This window comes from Rhipicephalus microplus, chromosome 5, assembly GCF_043290135.1.
Source record: "Rhipicephalus microplus isolate Deutch F79 chromosome 5, USDA_Rmic, whole genome shotgun sequence".
Taxonomy (NCBI): Eukaryota; Metazoa; Arthropoda; class Arachnida; order Ixodida; family Ixodidae; genus Rhipicephalus; species Rhipicephalus microplus.
The window spans coordinates 149,567,242-149,588,950 of record NC_134704.1 but is presented as its reverse complement, the minus strand read 5'-3'; the positions used below and the strand labels follow the sequence as shown (position 1 = coordinate 149,588,950).

The following is a 21,709-nucleotide window of genomic DNA, read 5'->3' as shown; positions in this document are numbered from 1 at the left end:
CTTTTTTTCATCGTAAAACTTTATTGAAGCAGGACGATTGAAGAAAAAGTGTTCGTTGTGGCGACAATATTTATGCATTGACACCTATGGACTGCTGATGGCGAATCGTGAATTTTTATGGAATTGCATCGTAAAATTTTATTGAAGCGGGACGATCGAAGAAAAAGTGTTCGTTGTGGCGACAATATTTATGCATTGACTCCTATGGACTGGTGATGGGGAATCGTGAATTTTTCGTTGTAGTGAAAATTCGCATAAGTGCCGTTTGTTGTAGCGGAGTTCAACTGTATATGCGTCCCTGCTCGTTGCCTAATGTGACAGAGAGCTCTTAGTAGTACAGTTAGCACTGCACCGGTTTCTTAATTCCTCACGCTTAGTTTAGGTTGGATATATGTTTTAAATGCCAAGTTGGCTCATGCGGCCCTTACACTATCTTACGCAGCTACAGTAATACTTTGTTAACTCGAAGTTGTAAAAACAAAAAAAAATTTCGAGATAAGCGGATTTTTGAGATAAGCGAAGTAGCGCGAATCACCGGGAAAAAATCGAGCACTTTTTAGCAAAATCACTACTATTTACTGGCTCTTCAGCAGCAGTTTCCAATGTTTCTGCTCGTGAAAGTTTAAAAGAGAAAAAAAAATCACACAAGAGACGTGAACCAGCTGGACTTTGCAGCGCTGCCACTTTATTTAGCGGAGAAAAACTCCCTAATGCTTGTTTGCTTTGTGGGCGTGCTCAAGCCTAGGAAGGCGTCCTCCAGCTGCTTCCCGCATCGCATCAGACGATATTCCCCGCCGCTGCACTCCACCTTATTTCGAAGCAAATCCAGCAAATTTCTTGTTTCTGCAGATGTCGGCCCCTCTCGAGGTGGTTCGTGATCGGCTTTGTCTCCCGGCGTTTGAGCGATGTCGGCGTCCGTCACTTCGCCAGTCACTGCCACATTCTGTGTGCCCTATTTGCAAGACCAGAGCGTCTGCCTTCTCCATCATCAATGCTGTGGTGATGGGAAGGTTGGCTGCTCTGGAATTTCGCAGCAACACCATCAATGCCACTTCAACGTCCGGGAACTTCAAGCCTCGACTCCGCTTCTGCTGGCTGGAGAAGTTCTGCTGATATCCATCAAGCATCTTCTGCTTGTTCTTCAGCACTGTCGAAAACGTAGACAACGGGATGCCAAACTTCTGCGCAATCGTTGATTTCGTTCGGCCTCCTTTCTCCACTTTCTTAATTAGGGCAACCTTCCTTTCTAGCATTAGCGACTTGCACTGCTTTTGTGACGCCATGCTTGCCGCACTCACGCTAAATTGCCACTCCTCAAAGTCAGCGTTAAGTCCGTGCCGCGTGCATTGCGCAGACTAGCCTGAACGAAAGTCACAGCTTAGAAAAACATCAAGTACTGCCAAACAAACAAGAAAAACGACGCGACTACGCCAACCAAGCCAAGTGTGGGGCAAACACAAAGGCCTACTGCGTGGGAGTCGCACAACGTGCCACAGGGTTGCTCGACAAAGTTGATATGCTGCTAGGCTCAAATTTCACGTTGGCGGAAAGTATCGACATAGCGGCAGGTGCGGCTAATAAGAAATAAAAAGTAAAAAATTGACGGATTTCAGGCGTAGCAGCACCGCGCGAATCTTGTGTAATGACCTGGTGACGGAATTTTCGTTCCACTCCCACTCAAGATTTAGTATATCCGCAATGCGATCCAGAAATACTTCGAGGTAAAGGGGGAAAAATAGGTGGGACATAACAGAGAAGGTTCCGCGGCACGAACAATTTCGACTTAGCCGATTTTTCAAGATATGCGAGTTCGCGATAACGAGGCATTACTGTATTCGAATAAATATGTGTGCCTCAGTATCAGTCACCAACCGCTCATTCTGAATGATAAAAAGCCTAGAAAGAAAAAGAAAATGAAAGAAAAAAATTTACCCAGGAGGGGCACGCACACACACTTTATTAGCTCAATGGCCCGAAAACTTGTCTGTGTGTGCACACACGCATGCACACCTGTGCGTGACCAAGTCGGCCTGTATCTCGGCCAGTGTGCAGTCATTGCTGTGTATGGACAATAGCACTATTAGAGCCCGCGCCAAATCCATATTTGATGGCTGTGGTGAGGGTGGCACGCTGTCGTCGCAGTCACTGTCTACCACAACACCTCGAGGACCTGACAATCTCCTTCTCATCCAACTCAGCATAGAAGACATGCCTCAAATGCGATTGCCCCCCATCAATCCCACTAGAACGGAAGTCATCCAAAATGTCTGCTGCTACGGCATGCAGGCTCTCAGCATCGGAGTCCAGGGTCGTGGCACTGTGCTTATCCCCACCTCTCGCCGTTGACAAATCCTGTGCCGCAAAGGCAGCTGCGCATCGTATCCTGAGTCACTGCCTTCCAGGCCTTGGACAAGATGCTGATGGCGGACAACACGTTCAAAACAAGGGTCTTGCCTGAACTGATATAGCGCATTGCGGTCAATAAGAAACGGCCAAGCAGACCGACACGAAAGGACAGAGCGCAGTCTTCTCGTGTCTGTCTGCTTGATCATTTGTTTTTAACTGCAATGACCTACACCAGTTCCAGTACGACGAACCAACTTGCCCAATCTTGAACACTTGTAGGTCTTGCCACTGTCGACACACAAGAGCACACAATTCAGGAAGCGCAAGCGGTAATTAACTTTAAAGTTTGTAATGATGCCCAGCTCTATGGGCTGCAAAGCACCAGCCGTGTTCAGTGGCAAAAACTCCACGGTGGTTGATTCAATCACTTGTTGCTGCTACTCTGGTTAAGACACCACAAAATGGCACTTAAGTCATGTGTGTAACCAAAATATCATTTCGCAAAAAGAGGGAAGGCATGTTGTTTGTGCATCTGTGATTGCATGTGTGCACTACATACAAAACAAAGGTTCAAACACTCTAAATCCCATCTGAAGCTCTGCCAATGACTTCAGCAGAGGAGCAACAAAAGAGCAAAACTCACTCTCGAAGTGTTGTTATGATGCGGGCCCTACCAGACAGGCCTCCGCGAAGAGAGTCCAGGATTAGGATGTACGGCCTTCTGAAAGACAGCATTAGAGGCCCTTATATGAGCATGAGAACGCTATTGATGACTTAATGATATATTTATGAAAAAATGTGTAACACTGGGCACCAGAAACCAAATCGTAAGATAAAACTTGAGCATTTTTGGGTTTCAGCCTCCCAAATATGCGGAAATATCCCTCGATACAGATGAGAAACTTCAAATGATGCGCCTGTAACATGAATACCATATTAATGGGATGTGCACATGATATTGCCAAGCTTCCGATTTAGGGTCAAAGTATTATGCAAAACTTGGTGTTAACCATGTTGCAGAAGCATAAAAGTCTGACCACAGGAGAGTCCTGGCCAGTGAAATTCAACTGAAATAGAACACATGTAGAATCTCGGGCTTTGCATGCTTTACATTAAAATGTTAAATCTATCACTACCTATTTTTATAACAGTTTGTGCAGAGTACTGTGAAGAATAACGATTCTACCTCAATTAGTGCACTGTCTATTTTACTTACAATAAACACCTAAAGTTTGTCCAGAGTACTGTGAAGAATAACGATTCTACCTCAATTAGTGCACTGTCTATTTTACTTACAATAAACAAACTATTCAAAGAGTATGTACAGCCGAGTCCGACTATATCGAACCCGCTTCTATCAAATTATCCAGTGTATCGAACAATTCCTAAACACGGTAAGTTTACATTGAGAATATATAGCAAAAGATACTGTTTTATCGAACAAAAATAGCAACGACAACTGATATACCAAACTCCATGCGCCTCAAAAGTGCCCCAGCAAGTTGGTCTTCCCTCGCGGTGGCGGGGAAAACTGCCGGCGCCACCCTAGAAAAAGTTGGTTAGGCCCGGTTGTACGCGTGCGAACACCCCCCTCCAAGAAATGATCCTGGCCCGCTCGCAGCGCTTACAGCCAATCAGAAGCCGTCGTGCTTTCTCCGAGGCGCAGAGGCGGTAGAAGTGAGCGCCATTTTTTCTTTCTTTATGCTTGTATGCCTCCTGCTGCCGATTCAGCGTGGTCTGTGGTGTTGCCTGTTCGTGCTCAGTGAACTGTATTGGCGCGCTGTCATCATGGCTTGCGCAAAAAGGCAAAATTTGCCGTTCGCCGCCAAATTCGAAATCATCAATCGGGTTAAGCGCGGTGAAGAGAAGTCCGACGTCGCCGCCGCGTACAAAATTCCAAGGAGCACTTCGAGTACTACCCTGAAGAACAAGGCAGACATCAGGGCCAAGTCACCAAGACACCGACGTGTGCGCGCTGCTGTGTACGAAGATGTTGAAGCGGCCATTTACAAGTGGTTTGTGGATGTTTGGTCTCGAAACATCCCGGTGTCCGGCCCTATGATCGAGCAGAAAGCCAAGGACCTTGCTTTTCTGCTTGGCAGGAATGATTTCCAAGGCAGTTCAGGCTGGTTTCAGCGGTTCAAAGAACGGCACGACATCGTTGGCAAAGCTGTTACAGTTGAAAGCAGTTGACCTGGACAGTGTAGAAAAATGGCTAGAGGAAAACTGGCGAGCTACCACAGCAAGATATAAAGCCCAAGATATCTTCAATGCAGATGAAACCGCTCTATTTTGGCAAATGTTACCAAACAAGACAATTGCGTGTCGTGGCGACAAGACAAGCGGTGGCAAGGCAAACAAACAAAACTCGTGTGTCCGTGCTGTGGGCAGCTAAATTAGACGGATCAAAAAAGCTTCGACCTCTGGTTATCGGGAAAAGCACGGCACCGCGGTGTTTTCGAAATGCGCTGTCGCTTCCAGTTACCTACCGAGCAAACTCAAAAGCGGGGATGACCGGGGAGCTTTTCAGCAGATGGCTATCGTCGTGGAATGATGATCTGGTAGGCGAAAATCGCAAGGTGTGCCTGCTCTTGGACAATTGTTCATCGCACCACTGCAGTACGACATTCAGCAACATAGAGCTGCGTTTTTTGTCCCTGAACACTACGTCTGTACTGCAACCACTGGGTCAAGGCGTTATACGCGCAATGAAAGCCGGCTCTCGGAAGGGCCTGGTGGAGAGGCTGCTGCAGAACCTTCGTGTCGGCAGGGAGCTTAAGATCGACTTGCTAAGAGCTATTTCTATGTTGACTAGATCGTGGGCATATGTCAAGAAGAAGATCCAGAACTGCTTTAGGCATGCCGGCTTCCACATGCCTTGTGATGACACCCCAAATTCTGACAGCACTGAAGACAACGCAGGTGTTTCCGCCGAAGTTTGGAATGAGCTGGCAGTGTTCCCGGGTGCTATCGACGGATCGACATTCGACGAGTTCGTCAGTGCGGACCATGATGTCTCCATCATGGGACAATTACAGGATGAGGATTACATTGCAGACCTCATGCCGACCACAAGCCAAAGCGACAGCAATATGGAAATCGACGACGGCCCATTGCCTACATCCTCCGAAGTGATTAGTGCACTTGCGTTGGTCCGGCGCTATTGCTTGAATGTGGAAGGTTGCGGCCTCAGCTGCTCCGACTCGTTGGACAACGTGGAGGCCTGTGTGCTGTCGCAGGCAGCGAAGTCGTTGACACAGAAAAAAATCCGGGACTATTTTGTTCCACAGTAGGGCACGCAAGTAAGCCACCATATTAATAAAGTACTTTTCTTCTAGTCTGTTATGTGCATTTGTGTCAAAACCTATACCAGGTCTATATCGAATTATGCCATATATCGAACTAATAAACGTTTTTTGGCGAGCTTGATATACTCGGGTTCGACTTAGAACAGCAGCAAAAGTGTTGTGTTACTGGTACGGCATATTGTCTGTCATATGTGAAATTATTCTTTTTCTCGTTCTTTTTACTTTTACAAAAGCGCTTTCTGCATTTAACTTCACTTGAAGTAAACATTTGTAGCTTGCAGTTTTCCGAGCGTCTCTGTATGTGAAAACTACACTGTATGCCATCACAATATAGGAGGACATAGATCCCTCGCTGCCAATTTTTTTAACTGGTAAGCAATCCTACTCACTAAGAATAGCAAGACAGGCTAGACGTACTAGGGCTAAAACGCAGTAAAAGACGAAGACGCAAGAAAGTAACATTCGCGAACTGAGCTCTACAAAGCTGGACACACTAGCGGAGACACGCGTGTGACAGTGGCAGAAGGAGTGCTTCCAAAGCTGTTGTGTGGCAGGATTTTTGTACTGCCAGAGAAATGGGTCAGTGATTTCTTGTGGCACTTTCCGAGGAAACCACTCAGAGCAGCACTCTTGTCCCTTCCGTGACAGACGTGCCCAGTAGACTGGGAGTGGATGCTGATTGATGGGTACGCTTGTTTAGTGCTAATTTGGCTTGCTCAAGCATTTTTTTTTTTTTTTTTGACAGAACCACTATTCATTTCGAGTAAGCTTCAAACCTCAAATTTACTATTCATCCGTCCATCCATAAAGCCAGAACATCTAGAAAACTTCACCTAGAGCATCAACTTTTCACTCATCCTCTTAGGCTTCTTTGCTGTCGTGGATATTTACACAACTGTCTAAATGTTGGCTTGACACGACACAAGAAAGAGGCTTTGATACAAGCTAGTGCCCTTTAGGAAGTGCACTGTAGCCCAAGTGTAATACACATCGCTTGCCTTTCTGTGTAAAAATTGGTTCTTATGCTCTCTGACGCGCATGTAACCACTACACCACTCACTCCGTTGGTGCTTCAGCTGCGCCTTTTGCCAGTGGACTCCCCGTCTCCTCCAGCTCAGTGCCGTCATCCGGGTCAGACTCCAGCACACTTTCTCCTTCGTCGATGGCACCATCTGAGTACGAAAGCCATGCAAGGACAATGCATAACCAATGGTAGCACTCAACAAAGGCAGGCCTATCGCACAAAACATTACACCATTGCCACATACAAAACACTGACATTGTCAGATATTATTAGAAGGCACCGCATATAAGCTCGAAGGCTCACATTTCGACTTTTATTATTTGACATCCATCAGAACTTCTTGCTCACAGACAACACCACTGTTGCTAACACGAGCTTTGCTTAGCGCTACCGCCTTAAGATGTGAGATTTCGGTGCTACCGATACAGCTGTGACACCTGTTATTTTTTTCACAGTGCTTGGGCCAGATGGCAGAGTACCCCTTTATCTCGAGACTATTGAAAGAGTGGCGAAAAAAAAAGTCAACAACAGTATCTAACATTACAGTGGCATTCCACCATATCGAAAATGACATAAACCAATTAAGAGGTTTTGTTGGCTCTTAAGTAGCCAGACTCGTATTGAACTGGTACAACAGCACATCAGGTGAAAAGAAAGAACGGCCGAGCCAGCCAAATGAAAGGAAGGTGCAGCAACTTCTAACTGGTTTTTATTGCCAAAGCACATCAAATAAGTAGTCTTGTGCAAGTACACAGGCACATCCGAGTGCCCCACCAAGCCCCATCACGTCAACAGAGAACAAAGTTTTTTGGTGAGACGTTCAGGTGCTTATGTGTGCTTTATTTGATAAGCTTTGTCAAAAAAAAAAAAAAAAAAAAACCTAGCTGGAAGTTAGCCCTCTGTCCTTTCGTATGACGCTGTACTGTGCCTCAAGTACAACAACCTGACTTGCCCCATTTTCAACACTTGCAGACACGTGTAACTGGGCACAAAACCTGCCGGGCATAACCGCCGTAAACGACGCGGCAACACTCACCGGGCGCTTTTGGGCTCGCTGCAGGACTCTGGTTGTCCGCCAGGGGCGTGTGATCATCGTAGCTGGCCGCCACTTCTTGTGGCGGGCAAACGTTTGCCACCAGCCCTGGAAAGCACAGCACCGCCAAAAACCAGTGGGCATTCTGGTTGATGGGCACCACTATGAAGTCCTTGGCAAAGATGTCGACGTGCCGCGTCCACGTCCGCACATTGCGATGCCGTCGTGCTGCGGGCCTGCGAGGCGTACGTGACGAGAGGCTCACACAGAGGCCGACAGTAGGACTTCCTGATTGATTTATTTGATATGTGGGGTTTAACGTCCCAAAACCACCATTTGATTATGAGAGACGCCGTAGTGGAGGACTCCGGAAATTTCGACCACCTGGGGTTCTTTAACGTGCACCCAAATCTGAAAACACGGGCGTACTACATTTCCGCCTCCATCGGAAATGCAGCCGCCGCAGCCGGGATTTGAACCCGCGACGTGCGGGTCAGCAGCCGAGTACCTTAGCCACTAGATCACCGCGGCAAGGCTTACTCTTCACCCCCCTCCCCCCACAATCTCTCTCTCTCTCTGCGGCTGCCTGCTCTCCGTCCTACGTAACCTCCAAGATTTGTTTTTTTTACGCGCCGATCTCGGAGCCTTTGAAAATACTGCGTAGTTGTTGCTGTTAAACGACAGATGGCATGACCAGCACACAGCAAATCGGGTGCGTCGTAGCTTTGCCCAGCCTTCTCAGCAGTCTCTGTCTCAGGCGTGCGTTGTACACCTCGGTTGTTGGTGCTGAGAGTAGCTTCTGACTGTCGCGATTCTTTGTGTTGGTGTTAGGCCTCGGCTAACTTTTGTTGCAGTAGGGCCGGTAGTAGCTTCCCATCTGTCGCGATTCTGCTACTCCAACTTGATGGCGTGTGCCCGCGGCAAATACCGTGCCAAAACACTTCAGGAGAAAGCTGATATCCTGCGGGAAGTGGATGCTGGACTCTTGTCTAAGCAAGATATCGCGAAAAAGCATGGGATACCGAAAACAATGCTATCTACTTATATAAAAAATAGGAGGACTATTGAAGACGCCTTAGAGGCAGAACTTGCGAGCAAAAGGAGAAGGTTGCGGCCTGCAAAGCATCCTGACCTCGAGAAAGCGCTTCTCATTTGGATAAAGGAAATGCGTTCACAAGGCATACCACTGAGTAGCCCAGTCATATTGGCAAAGGCAGCGAACTTCGCCCTGCAGCTAGACTACGACGACTTCGCTGCTTCATATGGGTGGTTGCACCGTTTTCCGTGCTGTGTCACGTGAAATGAACGCCGTCAACATGGAAACGTATGAAGGTTGGCGCTCCGAAGTGCTTCAAGGCTACATGGAAAAGTATTATCCGTAGGACATATTCAATGCGGATGAAACTGCCTTATTATTCAAATTGCTGCCCGCCAAAACTATCATGTATAACGGCGACAAGTGCACGGGAGGGAAGAAAAGTAAAGAACGGATAACTGTGATGGTTGCTGCGAACATGACCGGTACCGAGAAGTTGCCTCTGTTTGTGATAGGTAAATCGAGAAGTCCTTGTTGTTCCAAGAACATCCGGTCTCTCCCATCAGACTACGCGGCCAACAAAAAGGCCTGGATGACGGGGATGACGCAGTGGCTGGGGAAGCTTGACAAGAAGTTCGAACGCTGTGGCTGCAAAGTCCTGCTTCTTGTGGACAACTGTTCGGCTCATAAAGTCAACGTTGAGACGAAGGCCATTGAGCTGGCCTTCCTTTCAGCAAACACGACAACGGTACTGCAGCTCATGGACCAGGGTATAATTAGAAATTTAAAATCATTTTATCGGCGCCATATGTTGGAAGAAATTATTTTGTGCAATAACTACCAAGTGAAGCTTCCAAGTGCACTACACATGCTTGTGCGTGCTTGGGAGCAAGTGACAACGCTTACGATAGCAAATTCCTTTCGCCACTGTGGCTTCAGCACTGAAGCTCTGCAAGCTGACAAGCCACCAGTGCTCGAACACGGCGTCACCGCCTCCATGGTGGATGTTTTGGAAGATGTCTGCTTTGCAGACTACGCCGATGTGGACTGAAGTGCAGCGGTGTGTGGTGCACTCACGGATAGCGACATAATATGTCAGGTTAGAAGTGCAGAACCTGTCGCTGCCAGTGACGATGATGAGGAGGAGGACGAAGCACCAGGGCGGCCCTCTGCTGCGAAAGTCATGGTCGGATTGAATGCCGCCCGTCTTAAGTTTTGAAGAAGGCGGAGAAAAGGCCTTTCGCCAAATTTGCTCGTTAGAGTAAAAAATGCTGGCTGTCGCCTTCAAGGAAAGAAGGAAGACTGCGATCACCAACTTATTCAAAAAAATTGTTATGCCCTACTCGCATGTACTATGGTCGTTCTTCGCTTTTGTTAGTTCGAACTTTCGTTAATTCGAACTGAGGTGGCTTCCCCTTGCGGTTCAAATTAAAGAGCTTTTACTGTAATAACAATTAACTGAAACTTACAAAACAAACAATTTCTTCATCTTCCTTGTTGAAACGTAATATTGAGTGCTTTAGAAATATGCTACACAAATTTGACACATTTGCGGACAGTGCATCGTGATTTGTGCCTGAAAAGGTTAAAATATGACCTTAATTTTTCCTTTTTATTTGTGAGCTGACGAGGACAAAACTCACAACAGTGGCCTCATCAGTTTATTGAAATCATGTTTATCCAAAAATAGTTTATCAGACTAAACATACTTATTTGGGGTTTAATTTTAGTTACCGTTCCTGAATTTTCAGCAGTGTTTTCAAGGCCCTGAACGCAGTTGAGTGTTTCTCATTGCAATGTTTCTGAATGAGCCTTGCAGGTCCCATTAAGAGACTGGTTTCTTGCACTTCCAGTATGCTCGGGCTCTCAGAGCTATTGATGATGAGTTGACAAACTTTACCACCTTGGAAGTGTCTAAATGCGCATGTGAATTAGCACTAGTTTACAACGCACTAACTACTACTGCACTCACTCGATTGTAGCAAGAACTCCTTTTCCAGATTTTGGCTACCTGAAGTTGACCCTCATGTTCCAACCAACCATAGTCAAATATCTTTATAGCGAACCTCAGATTAACGATTTTTTTCAGATTAACAACAGTTCCGAAAACTCCCTCCAAATGGCCACTAGTTTAATGTAAAAATATTTCACTACTACAAATTTCAAAACTACCAACACCTACTATTAACACCAAAATAAAAAGCACAGCTATATCAAAAAACATATTTTTTTTTTTTTTCAAGGACCACAGTGCGGGGTGGGTTCATCAAACGAATAGATACAGTATACGGGATGGCCAGTGAACGAGTGAGCAGCACAAGTCGTCGGCTTTTTCAATCAAGGAACTCGCTAGCAGATGCTGCCTGTGTTGGCGTTGCGAGAAGAGAGATGGGAGGAGCGTAGGGGAGGAGAGAGGGGGGGAGCCGATGCACATGCACGTAAGGGTGGTCACGCCGCACGCTGGAATGAGCTCGACCATAAGATGCTTTGCTTGGAATTCACTCAAAATCACTCAATGAATATGCACTTTGGACTCACTCTGACTCGGAGCCACTAAAATTTGCCGGAGCCGAACTCAGACGCATGAGCACAGACGAAAATTTTCTTTCGCCGGACTCATTTGGAACTCAACCTCACCAAAATATCACTCAGACTCGTGGCTCGATCAGAGTCCAAGTGAGTCGAATCATGAGTGAGTTTGCCGACGTATCCACAGACGTCTGGGTTCAATCTCTTCAGAGGTGCTGGCCGCTGCACATGCCATTAGGCAACAGCTAACGAGCGATACTCCTACGGACTGTGCTTCTTGCCACGGAATGCTGCCACGTGTCCGCTCCGAGCTCTATAGTTTGCTAACACTACGCAGTAATCCATGCTCGTCAACAGGATTCACAATGGGAGAAAGCAATCATTTCGTGCTCTCATAGTCAAGACACGAGCTGACAACTTCTTTAACTCGAGCCATCCTTCCATGTGTAGCTCCCAGCACGCTTGTCAGGACGAGAGAAAAGATAAAGCTCTTAACGCATGCCGCAAGTCGCTGTAATTCTGCTTGTTCTTGAGGGATTCGAGAAATAGTTAGTGGCAATCGATTCGTGAGGCAATGAAGTCCAGGTCGTTCAATGATCACTTGCGAAAGTGGCTCGTGACCCTTCTAACACAGATGCTCCACTTAAAGTCCTGGACGGGTTTGACTGATGGCAGCACTGCCTAGTGTTGACCACTGTTGCCGAAATATTACCTCAAGAACAGCACCTCACACTTCAAGGCTGGTGTAAGTCAACCTGTTCCAGACTACCAGACTTCAACGAGTTGAAGTTATGCATGCAGACGGCTGTACATAAATATAATAAAGAAAAGTGCAAACGCTGTCACAATGCCTGAATTTCGAAACGTGGGCTCTAGGGGGAGTTCGCAACTCGTATGGTTGAAGAACTCAGGTTATTTTTTGGTTATGGCACCCATTTCCAACAAAACAGACTTTCCCGGTGCCGTGACGCACTTCTGCAACTTGTCGCAAAGGGACTCACGTAAGGCCCTGCTGACCCGGTGCACGAGGATTTAGCCGCTGCGTCAGGCGTGGGTAGAAGAATGAGCTGAAGATGTGCGTCCGCTGCCGCACTTCCTCGCTCGACCGCTCCAGCAGCAGGTACCTGCGTAAACGAGGCAAGTTGCATACCGTAATTACTCGAATCTAATGCGCACATTTTTTCCGTTAAGCGAGTTTATAAATTGCATGTGCGTTAGAATCGAGTACGAAAAAAAAAAAATGAATACGGTCATTATATTGCCATCGGCATTTTCGAAATGGCCGCCCCCTACGTGCGTCGGCATGGCGCGTCGGCCATTTCTGCCTATGTGTCTCCCATGTGCGGCACTTCGTACGTGTGCTGAGGAGTTCGTCATCTTGTAGTGCAATAGCATCGACGGCACGGAAGGGCCGACTCGAAAAACTCGACGAGTGCACCACGATGCCGCTTTTAAAAGAAAAGTCATCGCATGTGCCGAAACGGACGGAAATCGGGCCGCATCGCGGTCGTCCGGAATTCCCGAAACGTGCGTGCGGGACTAGCGGAAACAAAAGCAGAAGATTGTCGACAACAAAGATTCACGCAAAGGCTTCACTTGACCACAGCAGGGTCGGTTTCTGCAAACTGAAGAGCTGCTCGGCGAGTATGTGATTGAGCAGTGAGCGGCACAGCGGCCCGTGACGACAGAACTGCTCTAAGTGCAGGCTATGCAGTTAGCCTTAAAAAAAAAAGGGCTAATGCAGAGCCAGTTTAAAGCGAGCATGTGCAGGCTAACTAACTTTATGAAGAGGAAAGGCTTTTCCCTCGCAACGCGAACGGGCATAAGCGAAAAGTTTGCGAAGGAGTACGATGAAAAGCTTCGCAGTTTTCAGAGGTTCGTCCTAAACTTGCGGCACAACAACGGCTACCTGCTTGGACAAATCGGGAATGCCGATCAGACGCCTCTTTACTTCGACATGCTTGGCACCACAACCGTCGAGAAGAAGGGGGCGAACCAAGTTCGCGTGCTGACATCGGGCCACTGTAAAACTAGAGTGACAGCAATGCTCCGTTGCATGTCAGATAGGCACAAGCTTCCCCCGTACCTCATATTTCAACGGAAGACGCTCTCGGAAGGAGTCATTTTCCCGAGTTGTGTGATCGTGCGGCCCAACGAGAAAAATGGGTGCGCGTTGCAATCGATGTCTTACTTTTTTTTTTTTCGTCGTGGAACCCGGGTGCGCGTCGCAATTGAGGGCGCGATAGAATCGAGTAAATACGGTAACTGCGCTGGCCGCACTAAATGAAACTCTTGAGAAGTAATTTCTTTTCAGGAAATACCCTTCCCAAACAGGTGTGACAAGATGCATCCAGCATTAATGGGAACATTGTTGCAACCCCAAAAATTGGCATGAAGAGCACAAAGCAATACGCTCAAATACTCACGAATGCGCAACATCAAACTGCACTCTTGCAAGCATAGGCAGCCTGCGATTCGAACTTGGTAAGGTGAAATGCGCAGCAGCAAAATGATAGAGCAGTACTGTGGAACACTAAAAAAATAAATATAAATAAATAACTGTTGTAATAAAAAAAAAGAATTGACAATGTCACAATCCGTACTGAATTGATTTGTACAGCACAGAATACAAAAACACATGGATCGCGCTGTCTGTGTGTGCTTGTTCGCATTTAGTCTTGTATTCTGTAGGCTACACACATACAGGTTTCCTTGCAAAAAGAATTACAGTCGAGCCCACTTAAAATGGCCCCACCTAAAACGAACTTTCGCTTAAAACGAACAATATCAGCGTGACCGTCAAAATATACATTAGTTCAATGACACAAAATCGCACGTACAACGAACGTTTACAAGCGCCGCTGATCGGTTACAGCGAATGGATTCAGTGGTCTGCCGACTTCCCGGGAAACCAATTTCGACCACAGATCAGGCATCGGCGAAGTGCCCATACATTCTTATGGTTAAACGCCGATCCTGCCTCCGCGACCCTCAAGTTGCCGCTCTCCCCAACCCATGGAGGAAGGAAAGCTGTTTTCTTCCTCCATGCGCCGACTGCTTTTTGTTACGCACCCCTTCGTCCTTTTTCCCCCCGCTACTCTGAGCACCCCGCATCCCCAGACGAGGCCCGGGTTTTCACATTGCCACCGATCTTTCCAAGACCGGTCGGCCGTCTACCCTGTTTCTGATAGCTGGCACTCTCGTTGGCGTCGCCGGCCTGGAGTGACCAGACCATTTACGAACATCGTCGGCCCCCGACTGTATCCGATATTCTGCGTCTAGTGCACGCGCGTGTGCTACCCTACCAACTTTAATAATTTGCGATTCGTTTCGTGTTTAGGACTTGTTCTTGCTTACTTCGCCTTCGGCTCAGCATGCCTTCAATGCGCGTGCGGAAGCACGAAATCGGCTGTTAATTTGCGCGGAACGAATCGCAAAATATCGAAGTTCGTGAGGCCGCGCAAACCCGCCGGCGCAACAAAACGATTTTTGACCACGGCCGCCGATTCTTCGAACACCGCCGCGCGCATGCTTTGACTTCTGCACGCGCAGGCACTCTTTCCAAGTTTTTCTATGTGCAAGTTTCGCGGACCTTTCAAGCAAGCTACCCAACGTGCCATCAGTCAAGAAGTAAGACTCTGGGCCCTTATCTGTAAATAGCACTTCCCATTGACCCCCATCTGTAATAGAACTGTAAATACCCAAAGGGCCGTTGCCAGCGACCATTTGTGCTCCTTTCCGTGTGTTTTGGTTTTCAAGGTCGCCCTCCCGCCGCATCCTCCCCCCTCCTTATCGCAACTCCTTGCCCTTCTCTCGCAAGTCTGCTCTCCCCTCTCGATCAGAACCCCTTCGCCCGTCTCTATCTCTCCGCGAGTCGGTATTGCTCCGTGACGCCCGCCATGCTGGCTCGAATTAGTTTCGTTTTCCGACTGGAAACAGGCCCAGAGCTGTTCCATGCGTTCTGGCATGTGTGTCGCGTGTGCTCACTCTTGGTGTGCGTGTGTGGTCATGGTGGCCGACGGGAGGACTAGCACGCTTTTTCCTGCCGCTCAACAAAACGTCGGAGGTGTGACCGCTTGGCTTGAGCGTAATCCGCGCGTTAGGTGCCGCGTTGCGGAGCGCTTGCTCATAGCTATTGACCACCTGGCAGCCAACTTGCCGCTTCGGCCGTCCCGGTATTCAGCTGAGCGTGGAGATGGTGAATATTTCGTGGGCAGCGGTGACGACTACATGCGTGCGAAACTGTTTTTGCGCGGCCGACTTTGTCGACGTCGGGCCCGATGCCGAGCCAGAAGTTTCCGAACTGCGACGGCGATTTGTGGCAGCGCGTCGTCGATTCCGACCTGGGAGAGCGAGTGGGACATCTGTTGCGGTTGTTTAATTACAGCCGACGATGAGGCCGACACTGCGAAACCGTGCACGGATGGGGGCATTGTGAATGAAGTACGTGGCAAAAGCGATTTGAAAGAATCGGATTGCGAGAACGACGAAACTTTGAAGCCAGTGCCTTATGCAGCTTATGCCACGGGCCTCGGCGAACGAGCACCCTGCTGTTTTAAATGAACTCGAGACCACCCTTATCGCTTCTGCTCTTCGAAACACGTGCATCACGAACTTTTTGGGGCAAAAAAAGTTCGCGTTTTCACTCGCAACTTTTTTAAAAGCTGTGTTTCATTTACTACGAACTTCGGGATACAGCGAACGGATGCCGCGTCACACTCAGGTTCGTTATAAGCGGGCTCGACTGTATTGTTGTACCTGCCCTAGCTGTAGTGATATTGAGGCCTCAAAATTTAACAGTCGTACATTTCCTTTTTTTTTTGAGAAAAGTGGAAAAAACTGAAAACACAGAGCTTTTTCAAAAAGCAACACTCATGTGTGCATGTTTTGCACTGCTCATAAAGGCACTCATAAATTCATAGCGCAGCTTCTAACATAGGTCCTGACAAATTATAAATAAGCCTTACTTAAGGGGGGACGCGGGTCTTAGAATGGTGAAAAATGGCCAAAAAGTCGATTTTGAGAAAATGCGATATTTGAAATTTTTAGACCTATAAGCACGTGTCCTCAAATTGTGAACGCTGAATTCGATCAGTAAATGGATTAAAATTGATTATGAAGTCGCCACGGGAGCTGCAAAACAACCCATGGCAGGTCAAATTCGTTCAAACTTCCCGCGCGCGCCGCCGGCGATGCAGTCGGTCGATTGCCGCCATTTTGGGCTTGTTTTGAAGCTGATTCCTTTGTGTGCATTTTGCCACCCTTCAAAATGGCGTCGCTTAAACAGAACGGCTGCCCTCGCCCCTTTTCCTGAGCCCCCTTCCGGGCCACTGATTGGCCGGAGTGCGCGTGCACCAGGCGAGCCCCCTGTTCCTCGCTTCCCATTGGCTGATGCGGCCAAAGTTGCCCACGCTTTTTTTGTATATTGTTCGTCAGCCGCCGGTTCCCATTCGCGCACATTGTTCGTCTGCTTTCCGCACGTCCCTGCTTGTGCTACGCGACTGACGCACCAACTTTCCGTCTTGCCGGCATGATTGGAGACGCTCGTCTAAAGAAGAAGACGCGCCAAGCAACGACAAGAAACGGAGGCGCCCGTGGAATGCCCGCCAGAAGAAAGCAGCCGACAACGTGCAGTCGGTTTCGCCTGATGCCGCTGAAGCCGCGCATTCCGACGACGGCGCGCAGCCGCGGCCGCTTGTGCCCGAAGCGGTGCACTCTCTTGTGCCTTGCAGCAGCACCTCATCGGATTGTGTCGTCGTCGGATCGTCATCTTGCACTTCTAGCAGCATCCTAGACCTCATTGACACGGCGTTTTATTCGGCGGACGAGTTTGCTGAGTGCGCTAGAAATGCAGCGGGCTTGAAGGCATCACTCGCATCGCAGTGCGCGACGGAACGTAAGTTCGAGTTACTACATATTGATCTGGAGGATGGTGGCAAAAAAAACGGGACAGAATTTGTTATTGTTGATCTGGCGGCGATACGCTCGTTATATGGACTTGTTGCGTGCTCAGAATGCGGTGAAAGAAGCGTCACTATTTCAAAGGCCAAGAAAGAGTATGGGCTGTGTTCGAAGCTCATAGTCCCGTGCGGCAGTTGTGACTTTAACGAAGAGCGTTTTTCGTCCCCACGTATAGCAGACGAGACCGACGCCAAAATAAGGCCGTTTGAAGTTAATATGCGTGCCATGAAGGCCATCAACAGTATCGGCAAGGGGGCAACAGCTCTGTCGGACTTCTTCACCGGGATAAATATTTCGCATCGAGGGCTTCACCACAAGAGTTACCAAAGCCAGATGAATATAATGAAAGAAGCCTGCTGTGCGACTGCTGCGGAATGCGAAGAGGCGAGCTTTGCTCGCGTCAAGGAGCTCTATGCGGAGTTCGGCAACGCGCCCGGAAACGTTGACGTCATTTATGACGGCACCTGGCTTGCACGTGGACATAGCTCGCATATATGTGTTGGCTGCATTGTTGAGATGTATAATGGCCTCGTGATAGACCATATCGTGCTATCGAACTTTTGCCTGGTTTGCACCACAGGACCCAAGGAAGGAGAAGCAGGACATTCTGCCTGGCTCATTCAGCATGCCCCTCTGTGCCAGAAGAATGTTGATTGTAATGCTGGCCAGATGGAAATGGAGGCAGCACTACGCTTGTTTGAGCGGTCACTTGAAAAGCACAAGCTTCCTTATACGACAATGCTGTCGGACGGCGACAGCAGGACATTCCATGCACTCACAGAAAAAGACGTGTACGGCTTCATAAAGGTGGCCAAAAAGGACTGCATAAATGATGCACACAAGCGTATGGGAGCTGCCTTACGTACCCTTGTAGAGAAAAAAAAAAAAGCTCGAGGTGGCTCACTTGGTGGAAAGGGCAGACTTGAGCAACAAAAGATAAAGAAGAACACCTCATACTATGGCTACGCATTGAGAAGCCACAGGAACGATGTTCCAGGTATGCAGAAGGCTGTTCTAGCAACTTTGAATTACATGTCTTCAACTGACGAGGCACCAAAGCATGACCTTTGCCCTGAAGGCCCTGAATCCTGGTGCAAATTTCAGAAAGCTCTTGCGAAAAATGAGAAGCCGCCACCGCACAAGGACAACCTGCTTGATTTCGTAACCGAGGCATTGGAGCCTGTGTTTAGGCGGCTGAGCGACCATGCCCTCTTGGAAAGGTGCAGCGATGGGATCACCCAGAACCCAAGTGAGAGCCTGCCCGCTATGATTTGGCAGCAGGCCCCCAAAACTCAGCATGCATCCTTGCGGAGCACTGAAATGGCAGTTGCCGAAGCCATCAGCCGCTTCAACCAAGGCACAACCAAGAGCAACGTGGAAATTGCCGAGAAGCTGGGCTACAGCGCTGGCAATAACTTGGTGCCTCGCAGCCTTGAGAAGGACAAGGGCAGGCTGGGAAAATCGCGAAGAGAGCATCTCGACAGCAGTTCAATAAAGGAAATATTTTCAAAGCGTCACAAGCCAGCAGGGGATTCTGCTTACAGCCCTGGTCTGCTGTAAACAGTCATGATGGCAAATAGTGAGAATTTTTGCAAAAATAAATATTCTTGGTTATAGACCTAAACATTGTGTAAATCTATTGTCTATCCAAGGACAACATTAATACATGATTTTTTTTGTGTTCCTTTCGCTTGCAAGGCACTGGAACGACCACAAAGCAAGAAAAAAAAATAATTCTCATGCTGAGTCAATGACTATTTTATAGTTCTAGAACAAGCTGTGAGCAATATTCTGGGTGGGTACAGTGAAATTTAGCATGGCCATTTATCCTATAATATAGAGCTACAGAATGATGTCATTAATATCCCTGTAGCTTCACTTTAGCAAAAGTTAAAGTTGCTAGAAACTTCAAATGCGTTTTTCTCAGTTCGATGTTTTTGCACATTGCACTCGGCCTTGCGAGGGTTTTTCCTATGTTAAACTTGAGTGAATGAGACAAAGTTGGTATCATTTTATTCGTCTTGACATGATCTAGAGGGTGATGCTATTTCTATTTCTCTAGCATCACTTCAAAAATTACCATTGAAGATTTTTAGTGAGAGAAATTTATTGTAATATAGTGACCATAAGTGTTCGTCCGTTTTCTTGCTTATAAAATGCCTTCAAATGGATAAAAATAGCATCACCCCCTACAACAAGTCTCCAGCATTGGGATTATGAACTCAATTTGTGAATTTAGCAAGAATAAATTGCCAAGAAGTCCCGTAAGAAGTGCGCAATTAATTAAGATTCAGACCTTAATATTTTCTAAACCACTCGAAATATTAAAAAACAAATTAGAGATTAGAAATCAGCATGAAAAACTAGCTTAGGTAGTGAAGTTTGGTTAAGATTGAGCAAAAAATTAAAAAAAAAATTTAGAACCCATGTCTCCTCTTAAAGTCGGTTCCCCATTTTTTTTTTTTTTTTTTTTAAGGTTCTGCATGTTAACAGCACCAAGAATCTGGACAGTTAGAATAACATTACAAAAAAAATTACCACTTCCTGGTGTGTGAAAATTTGCAGAGATAGAAAAATAGTTGCAGAAACCTAATATGTCAATTTTACAAAATGAATTTTTTTGTCACTTTTTAGTTTTAAAGACCAGTCTGCCCCATTAAGCAGTAGTTCCGTTTAACAGATTTCCGTTTACTAAGTGTCTACCGTATTCGCTTGGAACCTAAAATTTGCTCTTCACACAAGTACTTTGCCCCATACAAACCCATTACATTTTGAATCAAAACCAACTAGCCTGGCTGTATGTTATGTTGATGTCACAATCCATAGCTGAAATGCCCAAAGAGGCTCAATTTTTAGTTTAAGCCCATCAATGTCAAGTAATGAGAATGGCTCACTTGAGGTAGAAGTCGATTATAACATCATTGAGGAACTGGCCTTCTCGCAGGCAACGCAGGTCAGCACTGTGGACTGGGATGCCACCTGTCTTGGGTGGCGCGGGGTACACCAGCAGCCTGGCACAAACAGAAATCCATAATTTATAACATAACAAGGCCTTTGAACCCTGCAGAAACACAAGTACCCAGTACACTGACTTTAAGACAGGTCAAATCTCAATCTAGATTTGCGGTATTTTCTGTGGCCACGTGTTCGGCCATTCCCCATCATGCAGCTGCTTGTTTGTGCCATTCTTTCTTTCTCTGCACACACCTTTCAGGGCTACCTGAGTACTGGTAGCTGCAGATTGTAGCATTTTTTAGTAGAACACCTGCAGCTTTTGTAGATGCTTGCAACTTTTACAGAGTGAAGCAGTGAGCGAATATGGCATTTGAAAATCAAAATGGTGATTTTGAATCCACTATATAGAAAAAATCAGTGCCGTTTACACTCTTCGAATATACTTTCATTGCAAAGAGAGGCTATAGGCAAGCAAAAAGTGCCCCCCCCCCCACCTCCCCCACTGCCCTTTCACAGCTACAATAATGGCAAAAAAAAAATTGTGTTGCAAAAGCACCCGTCCGCTAGTCTTTTCAAATCAAGTGGCTCCAAGGATAGTTTAGTTGGCACTGTGCTGTAAAGCTTGTTTTTCAGTACTTGCACGATTGCAATGCCTTAACATGTACATACCTTTAAAACACTCAAATAATCACCACTAAAAAAAAAAAAAAGCACGCGAGGAAAAGGTCAGGACGAGAGTATTGCTACTCACTTTATGTTCGGTCCCGACGAACTCTCTTCTTGCGATGACCCCTGGGTAAGCATGTAAAAGGAAACATCATTTTCTGTGAACTCAACAAAAGTAGGACAGTGGATAAACATCCACCTGTCCACCACAATTTCAGGTACAGAAAAGGGGAGCCCACAAGGCAGTTGTGCTGCTGTTCTGCCCCAATCTTTGGAACTGGAACTGCGGCAGGGTACTACCAAACATCCAAAAATAAGTGAAAGCCATGTACTCAAGCAAATGAGCTTTCCAGCAGTGATTTTAACTTACTGCAACAGACAGAAAGAGGATACAAAATTGTCTTGTCGGGACTCAATTAAGAATCTTTAGTCTCAGTGACTAGCCACATGGCACAATATTACAATCGAGTTCCCTATTCATGATGAAAAATGCGACACTGCACCCTAGATACACACTTCGGACCTACCCACATAAAAAATGAGTGCTGTATTGCATTGTTTTACAATGCACTACTTTGCATTCACGAATGGTTGAACCCCTTTAAAAGAGGCATGCACAGGGCAGCAATTCTTACCTTTTATATGAGGTGTGTGTTATAAGCAGGGTACCACATACTATGCATTTTCTTATCAAACCCTATTTCAATGCAGGCATACTCTTATACCCGCTTGTCTCTTTCATCAGTGTCTCTTATAAAGGGGTTCAACTGTACTAACATGATGTCTCTAGCCTCATAAAGCTTGATAAAAGCTGGGAGTGCACACACATTCACAGAACTGGTAAATCTTTG

At 47.0% G+C, this 21,709-nt stretch overlaps 1 protein-coding gene across 7 annotated transcripts in view; it reads right to left on the bottom strand.

The window, feature by feature from the left end:
- The window catches only part of LOC119174182 (uncharacterized), a 177,100-nt gene that overhangs the window by 40,774 nt on the left and 114,617 nt on the right, over positions 1–21,709 (bottom strand). For 6 of the 7 annotated variants that reach the window (XM_037425001.2, XM_037425004.2, XM_037425002.2 and 3 more), the window contains 6 exons: positions 20,944–20,984; positions 20,132–20,248; positions 12,278–12,400; positions 7,715–7,947; positions 6,715–6,826; positions 2,990–3,067 (listed from right to left, as the gene is read on the bottom strand). In XM_037425001.2, the coding sequence (XP_037280898.2) occupies positions 2,990–3,067; positions 6,715–6,826; positions 7,715–7,947; positions 12,278–12,400; positions 20,132–20,248; positions 20,944–20,984 (704 nt within the window). The remainder of the gene's footprint in view (positions 1–2,989; positions 3,068–6,714; positions 6,827–7,714; positions 7,948–12,277; positions 12,401–20,131; positions 20,249–20,943; positions 20,985–21,709) is intronic. The other variant, XM_075896042.1, reaches the window with a different exon arrangement.